The 18943-nt window shown below is 53.4% G+C and overlaps 7 protein-coding genes across 7 annotated transcripts; 2 read left to right on the forward strand and 5 right to left on the reverse strand.

Annotated features, from left to right (window-relative positions):
• Positions 1-594: 594 nt before the first annotated feature.
• Positions 595-2103, forward strand: B0H65DRAFT_508926 (uncharacterized protein; the record flags this gene model as incomplete). Its single annotated transcript, XM_062828269.1, has 2 exons — positions 595-1807; positions 1883-2103. The coding sequence occupies 2 exons, from the start codon at positions 595-597 to the stop codon at positions 2101-2103; spliced, it is 1434 nt and encodes a 477-aa protein (XP_062681777.1).
• Positions 2104-2646: 543 nt separating this feature from the next.
• B0H65DRAFT_548899 (uncharacterized protein) lies at positions 2647-6375 on the reverse strand (the record flags this gene model as incomplete). Its single annotated transcript, XM_062829613.1, has 3 exons — positions 2647-2865; positions 2982-3031; positions 3759-6375. 3 exons carry the CDS (start codon positions 6373-6375, stop codon positions 2647-2649), a joined length of 2886 nt encoding a protein of 961 aa, XP_062681778.1.
• A 933-nt stretch (positions 6376-7308) lies between these two features.
• On the reverse strand, positions 7309-9768 carry B0H65DRAFT_196909 (Serine/threonine-protein kinase nrc-2). Its single transcript, XM_062821732.1, has 4 exons — positions 8865-9768; positions 8507-8806; positions 8056-8437; positions 7309-7989 (listed from the first exon to the last, which is right to left on the reverse strand). Exons 1-4 carry the CDS (start codon positions 9676-9678, stop codon positions 7614-7616), a joined length of 1872 nt encoding a protein of 623 aa, XP_062681779.1. The 5' UTR covers positions 9679-9768; the 3' UTR covers positions 7309-7613.
• A 2490-nt stretch (positions 9769-12258) lies between these two features.
• B0H65DRAFT_196960 (uncharacterized protein) lies at positions 12259-14240 on the reverse strand. The gene is made up of 2 exons (XM_062821733.1): positions 14192-14240; positions 12259-14139 (listed from the first exon to the last, which is right to left on the reverse strand). Exon 2 carries the CDS (start codon positions 14042-14044, stop codon positions 12437-12439), a length of 1608 nt encoding a protein of 535 aa, XP_062681780.1. The 5' UTR covers positions 14045-14139; positions 14192-14240; the 3' UTR covers positions 12259-12436.
• Positions 14241-14837: 597 nt separating this feature from the next.
• B0H65DRAFT_196973 (uncharacterized protein) lies at positions 14838-15366 on the reverse strand. The gene has a single exon (XM_062821735.1). It carries the CDS (start codon positions 15181-15183, stop codon positions 14884-14886), a length of 300 nt encoding a protein of 99 aa, XP_062681781.1. The 5' UTR covers positions 15184-15366; the 3' UTR covers positions 14838-14883.
• An 84-nt stretch (positions 15367-15450) lies between these two features.
• On the reverse strand, positions 15451-17027 carry B0H65DRAFT_196962 (uncharacterized protein). Its single transcript, XM_062821734.1, has 2 exons — positions 16105-17027; positions 15451-16049 (listed from the first exon to the last, which is right to left on the reverse strand). Exons 1-2 carry the CDS (start codon positions 16731-16733, stop codon positions 15605-15607), a joined length of 1074 nt encoding a protein of 357 aa, XP_062681782.1. The 5' UTR covers positions 16734-17027; the 3' UTR covers positions 15451-15604.
• Positions 17028-17062: 35 nt separating this feature from the next.
• B0H65DRAFT_588839 (Oligosaccaryltransferase-domain-containing protein) lies at positions 17063-17645 on the forward strand (the record flags this gene model as incomplete). The annotated part of the gene is made up of 2 exons (XM_062831013.1): positions 17063-17241; positions 17391-17645. The coding sequence occupies exons 1-2, from the start codon at positions 17134-17136 to the stop codon at positions 17643-17645; spliced, it is 363 nt and encodes a 120-aa protein (XP_062681783.1). The 5' UTR covers positions 17063-17133.
• Positions 17646-18943: the final 1298 nt, after the last annotated feature.

The following is an 18943-nucleotide window of genomic DNA, read 5'->3' on the forward strand; positions in this document are numbered from 1 at the left end:
GGGGTATGTTAAATTTAAGGGTAGTTTTAATTATATTATATAGAGGTTAGTGTTCTAATTACTTGATATTGCCTGATTTCTGGGTATATCTGGGTTACCCTAGCACCCCCTATACCTCTTGGGCGAGTCAGTTACACACACTCTTCAATCAATCAATTCTGTACCGTCACATCTGATATCTCCAGGTTCCCCTCCAAGCACATGGACACCTTACGTAAGCAGGGAACGGGCTCTTGGCAGCTCGTCCGGACTGGCCCCCGTGTGCCTGAACGATTGCCGTGGCCGGTTCGGCGGGCGCGGTCGAAGTGCGGGACGCAGCGGGAGCTCTGGGAAGCTCGGACCACCAAAAAATTGCTGGGGGGCCGGTCGGTCGATTCCCGTCGCATGCCACATTGGATTGGCGGGCGCCAGTCTCCAAAAAATAGTAGAGCCGCGAAATAGACTCGACGAGGGACGTCCGGCTCCGAGGGTTCTCAACCGCGAAGGAAACCAGCTGCCGCCATTGGGGGACCCCCAACAACCAACCCTCCCCTCCCACCACCCTTCACCCCTCCTTCGGCCTCATCCAGCTCAGCCAGTTCCCGCCTGCCAATCATGAGTGCGGCACGCCTCGCTGCCCGGAGTTTCCTCTCCCGGCGTCTGGCCGCCGCTGTCCCGGCCGCTGCACCGGCAGCTTCCACCCCGGCCGCGTCGACATGTCCCGCCGTCCAGCAGCAACAGTCCCAATTCCACAGCTCCGCCCACCTCGAGGCCCGGAGGCGATCGCGCTTCAAGAATGTCCGCGCCGTCGAGATGGGCCTGACCTCGGACGAGAAGATCGAGAGTTTCACCAAGAAGAAGTTCGCCGAGTACACGGAAGACGAGAAGGCCGCCCTCGCCCACAACTACCCCGCCGAACACATGGAGGCCATCGAGGCCGCCGAGGCCGCCATCGACCCCAAGGACCTGACGATACAAGGTCGCCTGCGCGTCGACCCGTACCGCATGCCCTACATCGACGACTTTAGCGAGATACAACCCATCATCGACAAGCGCGCCCGCCGGTCGGCGCCCCCCAGCCACAAGGCGCGCTTCATGGACGTCGACGAGTTCACCCAGGACCTGATCAACTGGGCCGACGAGATCCGCCGGGGCGAGCCGACGCACAGGATGAAGAAGGTGAGGGACTTCGTACCGCAGGAGTTTTTTGAGAAGCCTGAGGGGCAGTGGCCCAAGGACGTCCGGGATGAAGCCTTTACCAAGTTCTGGGCCTACCTCAAGGAGCAGAAGGACGCCGACGCCAAGGCCGCCGCCAACGCGACCGGCCCTACCGACGGCGACATTCTCTCGTACATTCTCGAGCGCTCGTCCATGACCGACAACAACCTGCAGTCCAACTCGTCGCTGGCCCCTGCGCTTCCCGATAAGGTCCCCGGCGTGGAGGGCAAGTACAGGAACGCGATCGACCCGGCCGACGACGGTCTCGATGACAAGGGTCAGTATCAGGAGCTGAAGAAGCGGACGGGCATGTCGGTCCGTCAGATTCTCCAGCTCAAGACCAAGAAGCTGGTCCATCGTCGTGTCGTCAACCAGACCCGTCTGGGCAAGATCGCCAGTGACTCGGTCATGGTCATTGCCGGAAACGGCGACGGCTGGCTCGGTCTCGGTATGGCCAAGTCAGTCGAAGCGTCCATCGCTGTCGAAAAGGCCACCCTGCTGGCTATCCAGAACATGCAGCCCATCCCCCGCTACGAAAACAGGACCATCTATGGCGAGGTGACTGCCAAGGTGTCTGGCACCATTGTGCGCCTGACCTCGCGTCCTCCTGGTATGTCTTTGTCGTTTCGTCTTTTTTTCCCCTCAAATTGTACTTGTATCCCACTAACTCATGTGGTTTCTCCAGGATTCGGTCTCCGCGTCTCCCATCGTATCTTCGAAATGTGCCGCGCCGCCGGCATCCGCGATCTCAACGCCAAGTTCCTGCGGTCGCGCAACCCCATGAACACAGTAAAGGCCACCTACCAGGCCCTTCTCAGCCAGCCCAACCCCGAAAATCTCGCCATCGGTAGGGGCAAGAAGCTCGTCGACGTTCGCAAGGTTTACTATGGCGGGTCTGTATACTGAGGACAAACAAGTGTAAAAAAAAAAGAAAGAAAGACGAAGAAAGCATTTGTATTATTCCCCCCGACTTTTTGGACGTGCGCTGCTTTGTCTCTAATCTGTAAATATATGTACATTACGTTATACTGAAGACCATGGAACTGAGCGGAAAACAAAAAGGGAACTAGTAAAACAGTGGTGGCATGTGTGTTGGTGGCCTGGGCGGATGTGCGATATGGATTGGTTATATATCGATGCGATTTGGGGGAAAAAATAGACTGGATGGCCTAAGTGGGATTATGTTGCTTGCTTACTTGCTCGACGTCTAAACAGACTGTCTCCTTTCCATCATCCCCTCTCCTCCTTTCCCTCTTTTTCGGCACTTCCAGCCACAAGCATATCGTATGCTCTGCCTCCCTCTGGCCGAAAGTTTCCCTGTGTCCTGTGTCCGATGTCGTAGTCTCATGTCGTATAAGTACCCTGTCGTACCCTGCCAGTTCATTGCCATAGAAAAAAAACCATTCCTCCCTTTCTTACATTTCTCCCGCCAGTGCCTCACTCTCCTCACTACTGATTCCCACCAGTTCCTGCCCCTCCCTCACCACCACCACCACCACTCCCCCCAGCAGCAGGACCACCCCAATCAATCTCCTGCTGCAAGACAATACTATAAACGCTCGCCTTCAGCAGGGTAAACACCAGACTCGTCTTGCGCTCCAGTTCCCTCAGTCCGTCGAGGATTACGACTGAGGGTTGGGAGGCTAGGGTATCTAGTAGTGAGGCGAGCTATGGATTACGATTGTTAGTGAGGATGCTTATGTGATGGGGAAGGGGAGGGAGGTGATGGTTGAGTGGTGGTATATGGTGGGTGAAAGGGGTGGTTGGGGTATAGAGGTATGTACCTTCTTCATGTTCTCTGCTAAACGTTCATATTCGTCTAGAACATCTTGTTCTGTGGGTGTGAGCTCCGGTGGGGAGTTGAGGAGGGGATTTGGTTGTGTTTGTTGTTCCATTTAATGGAGATGTGGGTTGAGATTGACTGTTTTGGATTAAGCGGTATGTTTCCCAAGTTGCCTGGATGGAAGATTTTGAGTAGTTTTGAGATTCGATTTGGCAAGACGTGAGATTCAATGAAGAGAGCAGAGTTGAATTGTTGATGGAGGACACAGACGACAGTCGCGATTGGACGCGCAGTGCGGGAGCATGCAATGTTTCGCTTTAATGGGAAGCAAGTGGTGTAATTACAGCGTCTTAACGAGTGGTAAATTACACGGGTACAGTAGCTGAGTAACAATGAACGCTTTGTTTTGGTGCCCCTTTTCTGGACCTGTAAACTACTCACATCACCTTCGTACATTGTCCCGATATGACCTTTGACATACACACCCCTTGATTACGTCTTCCTCCCACACCTTACGCATTTTCTTCCCGTGATCTTATCGGTCCAGGGTAGCATAAGATATACAACCAGCCCGCGCTTTGCTAATAATATTCTAAAAAAAACGTCAAACAAAACCAGTTGACTGCAACCCAGACGTTGCACACCCGTTACCAGCCCAAACAGACAGATATCATGACATCACCCTCAATGGGAAACAATCAAGCGGCTTTTTCAGATCTTCCTAGTTATAGATGTCAGTAAGTCCTAGTCTTCCTTCTCCTTATTCCACTGGCCGAACTGTTCTGTCTCTCGTGCGCCTCCACGCCCACCGGCACATCCTCCAGTGCTCTCAGTTGCCTGGGGTTCACGATCCGCTTGACAGCACCATACCAGCCCAGTTCCTGTCTTTTCCACGCCTTCGGCTTGATCCCGTTGGATGGAGTCATTTCCAGGATGACACGAGGTAGCGCTTCTCCCGACGCCGATCCCTCTTCTGACTCATCCATCTGAGTCTCAGTTTCCGTGTCTGCATCAAATCCCACACGTCTCTGAGGATCAGGGTAACTCGTGGTTTGTGCCAGCGTCATCCCCGGGGGCATCATCATCAAATGGACGTGGCCGGGTGAGAGTGGCGTGATGGTTGTGTCGACAGCCTCCTCGTTCGAGCCATGACCATTGTCTTGAATATTGCTGTCACCATAGTGGCTGCCTGTAGCCGTTGGTAATTGAAGTGACGGCGGTAAAGACGAACGTTGTCCGTGGGGATCCGTCTGAGAGAATGGTTGAGCAGTCGGTGAGGCAGTCCCAGGCGGAGGATAGAACCCGGTTCTGCCTGTGTTTCCCACGAAAGGGTTGAACCCGATTGTTTGCTCCTCGTCAGTTTGTCCTCTTCGATGAGCATGACTGCCACTCTCCTCTTGATCCATATTGACTTCCACGCCATGGTCATGGGTTGGATGACGTCGCATCTCCATCTGTTTCTTCATCCGTCTGTGCTTCTGCCAGATAAGTTTCCCGATCCACCAACGCCATGTCTTCAAAGAGAGGAAGCCCGTTGGGGTCGCTTCTTCCGTCTCCTTTTGGCCTCTGTTACCATCTACATTGGTAACCCCAGTCCCACGAGTATCCCCAGTATCAGTAATCTCCGCCCCCGCAGGGAGAGGAAGAGGGTAAGGAAAGACTGCAGCCGCACTCGACAGTGAACTCACTACCACACGTTCAGTCGCAACTTCAACCCAAACCTCGGCCTTGCGGACTATGTCCGCGTAAATGATCAGGCAGGCAATGATGGAGAGTGGAATAACTACCGCCCAAAAGATAAAGAACTTGGGAGCGCCGGGTTCATACTCGTCGCCCATGGAGAGAATCCCAGACACAATAGGGAATGGAAGTAGGATACCACCTAGGTAAGAGATGCGCTCAAGGGCCCGCTGGTTATCGGCGGATGCTTTGTCGGATGTACCATGCTGGTGGGAGTTGATGCGATGAAGGTGGCTGCGTTGAGGTGTCAGGCTTGCGTAGGTTGCTATCCGGTTCAGGTTGTTACCGGGTGTTGTCGTCCTGGATAGAGGAATGTTTGTGAACCTGGCTGTAGAGTTCATAGCTGTTGACCTCTTTTTCGGCGGCTTAACCTTCTCCTGGGTCACGCATGTTGGTGGGTTCTGGGGAGGTGTGGGAATAGGTAAGAGGATAGGGACACCCGGTGATGCATTGAGAAGAGCGATTCGGCGCTTAGCACGAGAAAGCAGCGTCTTCCAATCCGGTCCAGACGAGGACCCTCTCTCGGTCCCCTTGATGCGGCCATGGTGATCGGCATAGAAAGCTGTGACGTCGGCATTTCGCTCAAGTGACTGCACCATATGCCAATAGAGAGTGATGCTCTTTGACACTTCTCTCTCAATCAACTTTGGCTGTGAAGCTGTCGGGGGTGCCAATGCTTCGAACAGCTCGAGCCAGTGATTGTAGACGATGTCGGACAGGACATCGGCAACGAAACTTGCGGGATCAACCACCTGAGTGTCTTCGTTGGCGTTGTGGCAGAGCATCTCGTAAACCAAGTCTTCCAGACATGGGACCTCTTCTTCTTCACGATCGTCGTATCCGTCGGCGGCAGCAACTCGGGGTCTCTGTGCTTCCATGACCGGGCCTGTCTTCTTGGCTGTAGGAAACGAGGCCTTCCGCAGATGTGACGGAGCAGCGTCCCTCCAGAGCGGCTTATCGAGGAACAGTACTCCAGCCCGAGGGCTCTGTTGCCGAGCAGAACTGATCCAGAGAGATGCTCGGTAGAAGGCTGCCGCCATTCCTTTCGGTGTCTTCCTCTCTTCAGTCAGAGGTAGGACCTTCGGACCAGTGGCCATCAGATCAAGACCATCGATACCCCCTCCAGAGTTGGGATGAGTCTCTCGTCGAGACATCGAGGTATGATCGAATCCTTGTATCAACTCGGGGTACTCGAACTGCGCAAAGCAGCCTGCTTCGGGGCTTCTGATTTTCGAATGACCTCGTCTGCGTGGAAGGGTCAGGCCAGAGCGTGAACAGTAGCTTCTCCGGGCAGCATGTGCGTCCAGGAACGCAGAGTCAATGCTGAGCTCCTCGCTGCTGCGGAGGATGTCGACGTAGTTCGCAGGGAGGCCATGAACAACAAACAAGGTAACAGTTCCGTCCTTGTCCATGCCGGATATCAACTCACGCAGGACATCTGGACTGCTGACAATCGTTCTCCGGCATTGTTTCTTGGGATCCCATTCGAGCATATAGGCGGGCGAGGTCTCAAACTCGTAGAGGGGAGGGGCAAAGGAGCCGAGACGCTGATGGTAGAAGGGGGAAGAGGCATCGCGCGGTGGTTTCTGTTGATGGTGCAGCTGATGCTTGTATGCAGCCTCGTGGGCATCGTTCCGCTCTTCGTCGGAGTCCATGGCGTGTCGGTGTCTTGCAGAGCCTCCGTTTGGCTGGGGGCTGCCACACATTGACAGTTTTGTTGTCGATGATGAAGGGCTCTTCGTGAGGGCGAAGAAGGGCGAGAATGGCCCAGTGCACTCTCATTGTGCTGTAAAGGCTCCTTCTTTTGTCCATGTTGGCGTTCCTTCCAGCATTGAATGTCTTCGTAAAGAAGGTGCTAGCAACTGTCATGGCGTCTTGTACTAGATGATGCTAGTTTCATCGTTCCTTCTGTTTGAATGTCAGTTAAGGAGGCTCTAGTGAGCGATGCACACTCATGATTTCGGTTGCTCGGTTGCTACTTTCCGCCCGGTGCCATCATTACCGCGATAGATTGTGCTTGTCTCTCAAAATCGGCAGGTGTTTCCACCACTTCCTCGAACACCGTGGTCACCATTTCACAGCAGGGAACTGTCGTCCATCTGACCAACACGACTCGGGAGGAAGCTAACAAGCATCGGCCGGCCGCAGACAACCAGGGAAGGCGACGATGAGTGACTATGGTCACGGCAGACACCTTTACTTCTCGAAATAATTCTGTTGAACTCGTGCAGTAAATGGCCCTTGGCAAAAGTGTAGCTTCATCGGGCTTTAAGGATTTTCGCATGCATTCGGGTCAAGTCCTCGCATCATACACCATCGTTGTATTTACTGTGTAATTCCATTCGTGCTACACCGATTCTTTCCAATATCTCATGACTAGATACTTTTCCCGCTCATCGCCGCTATCCCACCGAATAGCACCGACTGCTTTTCTCTCCTCCAACAAGTTGCATGCCGTATAATAATAAAAGCTTTGCTAGGTCTCCACAACTGCGCTGGTTTCTTTCAATCCTTCCTTCACCCTAGTCTTCCCTTCCAAAAAACGCCACCGCCATGAAACTCCTTCAGATGAAGATAGAAATGAATATGGTGAACCAAACCCCTTAAACAAAGTCCTCTGAGCGCTCGTGTCCACGTGTCAGTCTAAAATGAGTGAGATGTGTGAACGAGAAGAACTAGAAACCACGCTGCAGGCAGGCATGTTTCAGCTCTGCAAGTAGTAAAACAGAAAACAGAAAACAAAGCGCAGAGCGCCAAATGTCGTCATGGGACGCCCTGCGACAAGACGCAAGGCAAAGGAGCGAGAGATGACGGAGCCATCGATTAACTGCGATCCTTGCCAGAACACGCCATAAAGAGAGACCACCAGGAGTTGGGACCTCCCGGGACCCCCTTATCGTTGCTCGTAAGCATCAGAGTGATACTCTTCATCTCCGTCGTGATGTAATGTGACGCTGTTGAACTCTTCGAATGGATCAACGGCATTCTCGCCTGGTGTTACCATCCCACTTTCAAGCGGTTCCCCCTTGAGGCCCATCTGCCTGGACCCGCTGAAATCCACGCTCTCACTTTCCTTAACGTTGCGGAAGTTTAGTGTATCAATGCCGCGACCTTGGTTCGGGACAATGGGCGGCTTCATGTGACGAATCAAAGCCCATTGTGTCGTTCTAAAGAAGGGGTGAGTCTTGATATCGGATGCGCCAGCACGCGCACCTAGACGACGGTTCTCGTCCTTAATAAGCAATTTGCGGATGAGTGATTTGCAAAGGCTAAACATCCAAGGTTAGCAAGTAGTCAGGGTAAGAACGCGTCGATGACAAGTGAGGGAGACTTACTTTGATATTTGTGGCGCGCCGGCATGGTCAGGGAAGGGAATATCTTCCCTGAGAATGTTGGCGAAGGTTGCGTTACGGTTCTTACCCTTGAAGGGGGTGGTGCCGTAAAGCATTTCATAGATGAGAATTCCTAGCGTCCACCAGTCGACTGCACTGGTATGCCCACTTCCCTTAATGACTTCGGGGGCGATATACTCTTCCGTACCCACAAAGGAGTTTGTGCGGAAGTTTGCTATGCAGGACTTGGTGTCGATGGTCGGCAACGACGACGTACTCGTGCCATTCTTTCCAACAATCATGGTGGGCTTGCCGCCCGGGTCGGACTGCTTGGACAGATCGAAATCTGAAAGCATGATATGGCCAGATTGATGAAGTAGGATATCTGTGATGATCGACAGTTAGTTTTGCGAAATGATCGACATGATGAAAGGTGGGACAGGTGGAAACGTACTCTCTGGCTTGAGATCCCGGTAAATGAATCCCATGAGATGCAGGTATTCAAGCGCGGCAGTAACCTCTGCGGCGTAGAAGCGAGCATCGTCCTCGGGAATGCACTTGCCGGGACGTGTCTGGAGAGCCCTGAAGAACTCGCCACCGCTGCAGTATTCCATGCAGAGGTAAAGATAGTCCTCGGACTGGAAGGAGTGATATAGCGTCACGATGAAGGGATGGTTGCTTGTAGCGAGAATTTCCTGCTCGGCCAAGGCTCTCTTAATCTTGTTACGCTTGATCATTTCCTTCTTGCTCAGGACTGTTTTGGTTTGTCAGTAGGGGGTTAGACATTGTACCGGATGGACGCGAAGACGTACCCTTCATAGCATATAACCTCCCGCTCTTCTTCTCCTTGACTAGATATACCTTGCCTACATCGCCCTTGCCGATCAACTTGATCTTGTCGAAACTCTGGGGGCCGACCTCAACATTGCGGACCTTGATGGAGTTGGAGCTGTATGTTCGGCGGAAGGCGAGCGGCGACTGGCGGATGGGGGGAGGCAGCGCTCCGAGACCATCGGCATCGGCCGCAGCCAGACTTGTGGAGGAATCGTTGTTGGGCTTTTGCTCTGCAAAACCGACTGTGTTGGAATCCTTGCTCTCCTCTAGCGGCTCCTTGCTGAGCTCGGCCGTGGCAGGGCGCTCGCCGTTGCCCTGACCCTTTGAAAACAGGCCCTGTGCGTTGGGGGCACTGGCGACTCTCCTCAGTTTCCTCGCAAGCTCTTCTTTTGTGGCAGCGGTGGGCTGCTGCGAGCCTTCGGGGCCGTCGACCTTGAGCGAGGGAGTGTCGGGCGGGCTGGGCGGAACCGAGCCGTCACCGTGATGGCGCAGGCCCGGTTGGCCCTGGTGGGCAAAGTAAGGGTTCGCGTGTGCGGTCGGACTCATGGATTCGTCGAGCGGATTGCCCTCGCTCACGACGGTGGTGCTGCGAAGGCGGCCGACGCTGAAGAAACGGGACTGACGGAAGCCAGAGGGCGTCTTGGAGTCGGCGCGTGGTGCTCCGCCGTGGGAGCTGGAGGTGGTGTTGGCATCGCGGTCCTTGTGGTCTTTGGAGCCGGAATTGATGCGGAAAAATTGCTTGAGGCGCGAGGGGAAATGGCCTTCGCCGTTGGCGTTCTTTTGTGACGGCATCCTTGTGATGTAATGCTCATGAAGACGAGTCCATGATGCGACTTGGATGGGAGGAAGGGGGAAAGACGGGGGGTGCCAAGGTGCACTGGACTGCGAGTGCGCGAGGTGCCAATGCAGTGGAGGGTGCTGGGTGCAGCGGGTTGTCTGGCAGTTCCGGTCTGATGGCGGAGTGGATAACAGATGACAGGACCGAGCCAGTTACGCTGTGCCCACTTCTTTACGAATGCTGGCGGCCACCTTCCACTTCCAGCACGCCGTCCAATGGGCTGCAGATGTCGCTGCCGGGCACTCTGCGACGGGCTGGACTGCCTGGAGGCGAAAGGAAGCTGTTTCGCTTCGGTTTTCTCCCGTTATGCAATGGGCGGGCTGCTAAACACACAGTGAGACGAGCATTATCCCTTATCATCCGCCTACCCGGCAAGCACTCTATTGTGGTGATATTCTGTTAGTGCAACAGCCCAGGTCGTTATCGACCCCTGGGGTGTGCTAGATCGGAAGGTCGAAACATGGTGTCCAAAGACTCCAAGGAGACTGCCTGTTTCCAAGGTCTTCAGGTTGGTGGAGTGTCACGGGACCTTCCGGCGCACGCCGACTGGAGCGATGAGAAGTGAGAACGAGTGGAACTGCGCCTTCTTTTTAAGTCCCGTCCGCAAAGTGTTCTCGTCCAGTCATTTCGGCATGGCACGCCATCTGTCAATCCATCATCCATTGAAAACTGTATTTATCAGCAAGGTAAAACCCCCAACCCGTCTGGTCCGTGATGAGGCTCATGGCGCTTGAGACTCACTTGTCAAAATTGCAGCAGCGAAGACGTGTAAGCGTCTCGCAACAGCGTACCGAGCATGTTGTCTCAGAACCAGCCGTCTCTACCGTCCAACAACACGCAGCCGCAAAGCTCAATTGGACCACTGGTTTCTGTTGGATCGCAATCCTTCAGGTCCCCCGCCACCAGACCTCGCAGAGCTTGGCAACGTCTTGATGGATCCAGACTGTTGAGTGCTGTCGAGGACCTGCAGGTGGATGATCGTCCTGCCCTTCTCACGATTCTCTTACAGTCACGCTCCTATAAAAGCATTCGTCTTGAAGGGTTTTGTAAGCAGATACTTTCCGTCGGCAATCGTTCGGAGCATGGCCTGTTACAGCAATTCCCGTCCACAATCTGTACCCTTTTGGCCATGTCTTTTCTCATCACATATTGTTCAACACAGGCAACGAAGCAGCCAAGCAACCAACCTCAAGTTCCACGTTGACAGATCCCCGTCAAGCTGGGGAAATCAAGTCCACCCCGGAAAGAAAGTGTTGATACTCACATTGCACTTTGCAGTAGACATTCATTTCCATGCTCCGTTTGCTTCAAGACTCAGATATCTCTTTAAGCGTGTTTTGCGCCATTCTTTTCCCGACAGGGGTCTGTAGCCAATGACGTTTCTCAAACACCAAAATGCAACCCTTTGGCTACTTCAGGCTACTTTCTAAGTATCTTAGCAGGACTCTATAAGTCCTCTGACAGAGTCACCAGCTGTTTAGGAGCTGGGTACTCTGAAGTTTTTATGGGCCGGGAAAAAAATGGCGCAAAACACGCTTAAAGAGATTCATCCGTCTATAGAGTGAAATGCTTTCTTCGGCCCTATTCCGCCACAAACACATCTAGCAATAGCTTACACTTTGCCTCCAATGCTGCTGTACCACCATGAATCTTACACCACACGCTGCCAACCAAATACCTGCCTAATTCGGTTGTCAAGTTGCCTCAGCCTGCTGTCACCTACCGTTCACCCACTGACTTTGACAGTCTCCAGCCTTTTCGCTCTGCAACCAAGAATGTAGTGAGGCACCCAAAAAGCCCCCTTTTGGAGCGTGCTGAATTGCAAAAACAAATACCCAACACTACGTACGCGTCTTGATGATTTTCTCTTTCTGGTGCTTTCCTCGATGAGAAAAAAAAATGCAAAAAGTTGGAGCGTTGCGAAATCCTGAATGTTGAAGGTACTTCGGACTGGCCACATGCTGGGCAATTTTGCAGCGAAGATAAAATTCGGAGTTGCCTTTATAGGCTTGGTGTCTAGGTCAAGTGGGTACCAATGTTCTGTTATGGTCTAGTGGCTCAGTCGCTCCCACGTTGGCCCCAAGAATCAAAAAGGTCACCCGTTCGATTCCTGCTCGAGGCCATCTTTTCGAGCTATGAGAGAGCTGTCCGGGCAAGTCCTGGGCACTCTCCCATGGTGAGTTCACCATAGCGTAGGTCCCTATCCATAGCGAATATATTTATCCTCAGCGAACCTTAGCGAATATACTAACCCACAGCGAGCATATCTATCCCAAGCGGGCATCTGGGTTTTCATCAAGCGGTTTCCCAGCGTAGTAAGTAATTTTTTTTTTTTTTATTATGTTATTACAACCAGCGTTACTTTTCACACAGCGTCCGTACATGCTTTATACACAAAGCATTATAATGATGCTTTTTTTCTAGTTGTCTGAGGTGTTTCAATGTCCTTAATGACCTATCGTGAAGCATCAAGGTGAAAACGGTGCTAAGAAACTCACAAAGCTGTAGCATGTGTGATACGGACGTTTCAAGCCTTTTACTTGAATATCGCTTGTTATATAAAGAAGGTGAGTAGGTATAAGTATACAACCAATACGCCTCTGTGCCTTTTCCACCACTTTCCACCCCAACAACACAAACGCAACCAGAACCACGTCCACCCCCCCTCCTCCATCCCTCATCCCTCATCCCTTTCGTCCTCCCGCTCAAAGCTCAATCCTGATACAACCCCCTCCATGTCGGATCCCACCCACAACTCAACATCTTCCTCTTAACCTCCTTGCCGGGGTTTCCAGAAGGATTCTCCGGGTCCGCATCCGGGTCCGCAGGCACCGTCACCTCCACCACGGGTCCCATCACCTTATCGTAATACTCCCAAAACTCGTCCTGCTTCTTCTTCTTGGCCGCCAAGCTCGCCTCCATCGCGTCCCGCTCGGCCTGCGTGTAAACCGGCTCCGGCGCGGCGTTTTCGTCCCTGAGAAAATGTACCCGCTCCAGGCGCGCGCGTCGACGGCGTTTGTCGTCGTCGTTTTCGTAGAGCTGGTCCCGGACGGAGGGGGTTACTTGGTTGCCGGAGGCGTCGAAGAGGTAGGGCGGTAGGGGTTGGAGTTTGACGATGACGGGTGTCTTGGTGGTGGTGGTGTCGGCGTGGTGAGAGGTGATGGATGACGATGATGGTGGTGGTGGGAGGGCTGATGTTATGGTTAGGGGCTTCTCGGAGAGGGGAGACTCTATGCTGGTGTTGCGGGGGCCGTCGCCGACGTGCCAGAGGAAGGGTATCAGGTGACATTCGTCGACGTGGGCTTCGAAGTGGGTTTTGGTTGGTAGGGCGAGTGGTGGAAGCTTGGATTGGAGACGCTTGCTCTGGCAGGAAGCCCATTTGCAAGTCTTGGGCTCTTGTTGCTCTTTTGCTAAACCTGGATGATGTTGACGAGGTTGTTTGTAATCTCCGTGTACGATCAAAACGTGTTTCCGTAGAGTTTCAAAGTTGTGCAGCTCAGCCGGGCATCCCTCCCATTCACACAGGAAGCGGATGTACCTCGGTGTCAGCTTGGAGAAGATTTCTCTGGGCAACTCATGGGGCTTCTTGGGTGGACGACCTCTGCGCTTGACCTCGCCTGGCGCTTTGGGTGGTTTCGGAACTTTGGGTCTAGGGGGAGGCACGGGATTTCCTCGCATGGCGGCATAGGACAAGCCAGGCCTCCATCCAACCGGCCGTCCTCGTTTCTTTGGTGGATTGACCAGGGGTGCTGGTGCTGGGATATCTGGTACTGGAAACGGTGGTGGTTGCACCTTCGGCGGCACATAGTTGGCTGCAGCAGCAGCGGGGGAAGGTTTCGTTGATGACCGCTCTGTGATTTTCCGCCTCTTCGGAGTGGGAGGCATAAGGTCCGATGTCACAATATTGCCAACCAGTGTATCTTCCTCCTCCTCGTCTGATGCAACATCTGGGACGCTGATGTAGGCTTCCTTCTTTACAGTTGCCGGGAGCACAACGGCGACCCGGACCGACCTTGGTGTTCCATCGCGGACAGATGCCGATGTTGGCGTTGCATGCCGCTCAGATCTTGAAGGCTTCAAAGGCGAGAGCGTCGCTCGCCTCGGGTGCTGGGGAACATCGGCGGGCGCTTGTAGTGGTGGTTCATCCTCCACGCCTTCTGCGTCGTAGAACTCATCCACATCCTCGTCATAATCCCCTTGATGGTTCGGATCTAGATCCGGATCATAGTCATCGCCCAGCTCATCATAATCGTCCTTAGGATCATAATTGAAGTTGTCGATAGGGTCTTCATCCGGGTAGAGATCCGGGTCGTAAGGCATCCTTTCCGCCTTGCCCTAGGTCAAGTTCGTGGTGAAACAAGTTCAAGTTTAGAGTGAAATGGGAATAAAAATCGTCGCCATCCAGCAAGGTGAGCCTGGGGCCTGGTTAGTCGCATCCTCTGCCACAAGTGAGGATATCTCACACACCTTTTTGACCGCTAAAATTAATGATATGAAGTGATATGTTACTTGAAGATCCGCTGTCTGGGAATTGAAAGAGCACCCAGCGGATATTAAGTATCGTTGATTGACAGACGGCTGGTTTGGCAAACTAATGCCGGCTTCCTAGAGTTTATAGGAGAGGGTGTGGGTTGATGAGGGACTGACGCGACTGGACGTGATGTTGGTAATGAAACTACTACTTCTAATCGCACGGCTCAGACAGTGGTCTGTGCGTAGTAGCAATTACCGAGGACTCGTAACTTCCTCGACTGTGAAATATAGATTCATGAGGAAACAGCTTCTTGCAGATGCTTTCGCTAGAATGAATATCATAGAAGTCTTATTCATGCACTAATAAAGATTGGATTTCAGGAGTTTTCAGAAACTACCAGTTTCGGCGACGATGAATGATTTACGGTTGCTACTTGAACAGTATAAGAAGTTGTCAAAGGTTCGCCCATCATTGGTTGAGAGGCTACTAGTGGTCAACAAAACAAAGGTATTGTTGAACCGTCCCTGTATCTACTTAAATGGCAACCCATGCGAGATATGTATAGTTAAATACCCCAAGCATCATATAGCATAGTGATGTCGTCTAAGAGGCAAGTCATCGACAACAAGTTCCTGCTCTATGCTCGGACATTGAAGACAATGTCCACGTTTGGATGTGTCTAGTGTTAATTCTGTCTTCCCCCGTCATCGCTGTAGGCATCGTGGTAAGTGTTGTTACGAACGGCCACACCGTATTCCTGCAACTTGGTTGCTAGCCATGCGTGTATCTCCAACTTGGCCCACAAGGCCAGTGTCTCGATGTCCTCATTTATGTGCTGCAATCCCTTTACACTGAACCAGATCCGAATGGGAAGGCCGTTAACCGCGAGCCACCAACAAACAAGTTGGGCCACGGGGAGTGCAGGTGGGAGGGACGACTTGATGAACCGAAGTTGAGAACAACTGACATGTCTTGATGTACCCATTTCCTCATAGTCTCCTGTGTCCGTCTCTGTTCATAAAAGGAGCGGCGGTGGCGAAGGCGACTAAGCACGCGAGACACGCAAGAATTAGGGAACGAAATGCTGGACCCGGGCATGCCTATGATTATGTGTGTGAGCTAGACTAGTTCATGACCAGAGCTTCCAAACCAAAACCTGACGACATTCTTGTCACTGCTCCTTTGTGGAGGTGCGAACAAACTCGGCTTCACTCCTCGAAGCTTCGTGTATATATCGTGATATAGATGTCGGATAACTTCTGAGTGAGCTGCCTCGAGCAACTCGAACAGCTTCTTCGTCAACTTGGCGCCAGATCCCTGCCGCAAGTAAGTGCCGAACTCTCGGACGGGCTCAAACTTTTTCAAGCGGCGGCGCTGGTATTTTCTCCTCCTGTGCTGATACGCTCTCATGTACCAAGCGCTGGCTCGCTGAGTTCTGTGACGTCCTTCGCTTCGCCGAGTGTGATAGGAACGCCGTGGAGAGCTGACAAGCGTTCCTCCTCCTTCTTGATTTGGAGGGCCTCGGTCTCCTTCCGCAGCTTCTCCAAGTTCCAGGCGTCGTCGTCCCCCTCGTCATCGGAGTCGATATCGGCCTCCATTCTCCAGTTGCCACTTTCGAACAGGGCACGACCAGTCGCTTCCTTGGCCTTCCTTGCGGCCTCCTCGGCGGCCTTCTTGTCGAGACGCTCCTTCTTCCACTTGGCGAAGCTCTCGGGTGTTACGGGGGTCAGGGTGCCGGTAAGCTTGTGCCTCTCGGACTCGAGGAACTCCTCGAGCGTAAGGGTCCTGAGAGGCGACTTGTCCAACAGAGCCTTCTCGGCCGCCCTTTGCTCCTTGGTCTTGAGAACGAACCTACAAAGATGGTGTTAGTTGCGCGTAAAACCCGAAGTGCAGAACCTTAACTTACCCAGGCGGAAGAGCATGCTTATACATGCACTTGTCTCCTCCATTCGGGCAAATCCAGAACCAACCGTACTTGCCCTCCTCAATCGCTTCAATAAAGAACTTGCACACCTTGTCTGTGGTGGTGCGCTGGTTGCCCTTCTTTGACAGAACGACGGAACGCAGCTTTTCTTCGTCCCAGTCTGCCGAAGTCTCCTGCTTCTTCTTGTCGTCTTCCTCTGCTCGTGTATCCTGGTACAGATTCCTCTTCTCGACCTTGCGCTCCTGCTCCAGGTCGTGGGAGAACTTGCACTTCTTGCCTTTTTCGCAGTTGCCCTTCTTGAAGAAAATGCAGACGACGGTCTTGGGGTCGACACCAAAGGGAACCTTTTGGATCTGGGCGGGCTTGTTGAGAAGCAGATCGGCCTCCCTCTTGGCATCCTCAGCGGCCTTCTTCTCGCGCTCACGCGCCGCCTTCTCGGCCTCCTTGCGCTTCTGCTCAGCGCTTCCGCCGTTCTTCATCGAGGCCTGCAGGGCGGCAATCTGCTTCTGGGCGGCGGAACCCTTCTTGTTCTTCATGCCGAAGGTCTTGTCTTCGACAGCCTTGGCAGGCTTCTTGCCGGCGGCCTTGGGATCCTGCTTCTTGGGAGGCATGGTGGGCAAATATCGCGATCGGGAACCGGAGAGTCGAGTTTGTGTGTGTCGTGATGCGCAAATTAATGGATCACGGATGTGTATCGAGTCGCTGTCGCAGCGTGGGTGGTGGCAGACGCGTAGGGCGTGATTAGAGCGTGTTGTCGCAGCGACCTTCAAAAGATTTGCAGACGAAGGCGGGGATCTCGATCAACTCTTTGAAGAGTTGGAGGCAACTCGAGTGGGTGGGTTGAAACAACTCTAACCAAATGGGCCCCACTGGACGCCGCCCGGGGTTTAAAGCGCTGGGGAATCCGCCCACAGAAGCCCTGACGTTGGCCCGGGCAGCGCAGCCGGTCATGCAAGGATGAGGTCCTTCAGCTTGGGTCTGTCCACGTGACTTGATCGGGTCCTCCTGTAAATGACGGATGGAGATGTACCGATACATCTGGCGTTGCGTCGCGGCCCTCAAGGTGGAAAGCTGTCCATAACAACCGACATCATCACCTTCCAAGTCGCAGTCCGCCCGGTACAGCACAGGTAGTGCAATTGGCATCAGCAAGAAAAAGTCAGCATGGCATTTTATTTTCTCTGTCCGGCCACCTAACAATCAGCATATTGACAGCTTCTTAAGCAGCAGAACAGCGTCCTCAAGACCCACTTGCACTCCCCTCCAAGCGCTGCGAATCGCAACAAGTCTACAGCCACCTGTACAGCACCGAACGAACACCCGATACCGACTTTCTCTGCGCCAACGACACAATGATTTCCGACGCCGAACTTTACCGTCTCGCCATCGTCCTCGGATGCTCGGCCATGGTTCTTATTGTTCTTCACCACTTCCTCGAAACCAACGCCGAAGATCTCGAAACCGATGTTGTCAAGGAGAAGAAGGCAGCGAAGGTGGCAGCAGCCCCGGCCAAGGCGAAATAGGACACAGCATCCGCAAAACTGTACGATGCGAAAAGGGAGGCTAGATTTCACAAACGCGCACGATACCGCTTATGCGACACTTGGTTGGGGCGAGGCCAAAAAGGACGGGAGACAGACAGCCTACAACACTCCCTCCTACTGAGGGGAGAGCAGGACAGAGCAGGCCCGGGGCGCAACCGATATGCAAGGGAAGGGAACCCCGGAACACACAAAAGGAATACAGGGACAAAGCAGGAAAGCTACGAGGTCTCGGGCCCGGGAGGATTGAATGGGCCAAAGTTGGTTGATACCCCATGGTTGGTCCAGTGCGCAGGAGCAGACCATAGCACTGCATTTCAGTTCTTGTTCGGATCATGGTGTATCATGTCACCAGTCAGCAGAAACCGCCACACGCTCGGGGTAGCATGACTGGCTACCTTAATAATTTGGTATGTTATTTCGTTATGCGCAAAGGGATCGTCCTTTGTTTCCGCTTGTGAAAGAGCTCAATTGCAAACGTCCCTGAAGCAAGAGCTTGTGGTGTGGTGGAATATGAACCATGGAAACACCGACACAAAGCTCCCGTCCCATTTGAGCCGCACTGGAATGAACGGGTCCTGAAAGTGGTGACACGTCTCTGAAGTCTGGCGTCCATTGCAGGTAGAGGTACCGGTACCATAGGTAACAGCCCAGCTGCGTCAGGAGTGGCAGAACAGCGGGTCTAGCCCCCCGCGCCAAACAGATTAGCGTGCTGATGAGTGCTAGGTATCGGCCACAACGCGATTGCCACAAGGCTGTGATTGGCCCTGACTGTTCTTTCCCCTTCTGAGCGAAGCCAAAGCGGTGGGGTGGCCAGTGCAAGGATCACGTTGGGAGTGTTCTGGTACGGTACAGGCGCGTTGTGGCCGTGTTGGGCGGGAGCCTGCTCAGCCTGCCAAGCCTTGACGAAAGCGCAGGCCGTGGCCCCGTCCCCGTCGGTCTCCCTCAAATTCTGGGGCGGACACCGGTTTCTGCTCCCTCCTCTCCCCCTCGTTCACCTCTTTTATCCATTCACCACTTTATCACCCAAACAACACCACCTATTTCCCATCACAACCCACCATCACCGCCAAAGTCTGTCGCCGATAAATCCCATCCGCTCAGACCCATATTCATTTCATTGCTCGCAGGACTGCATCCAACTTCGCCAGCCTGACCACACGTCCATCTCCACTTGCCATTCGAGTCGATCATCAGATCAGAGTCGCTGCACCATCTCCGTTGCAGCGCGACCCTTTACTCCGTCTCGACTTCACGCGACCTTGCGCTACCAGCAAGTC

Source organism: Neurospora tetraspora, assembly GCF_033439725.1.
Source record: "Neurospora tetraspora strain CBS 560.94 chromosome Unknown B0H65scaffold_4, whole genome shotgun sequence".
NCBI lineage: Eukaryota > Fungi > Ascomycota > Sordariomycetes > Sordariales > Sordariaceae > Neurospora > Neurospora tetraspora.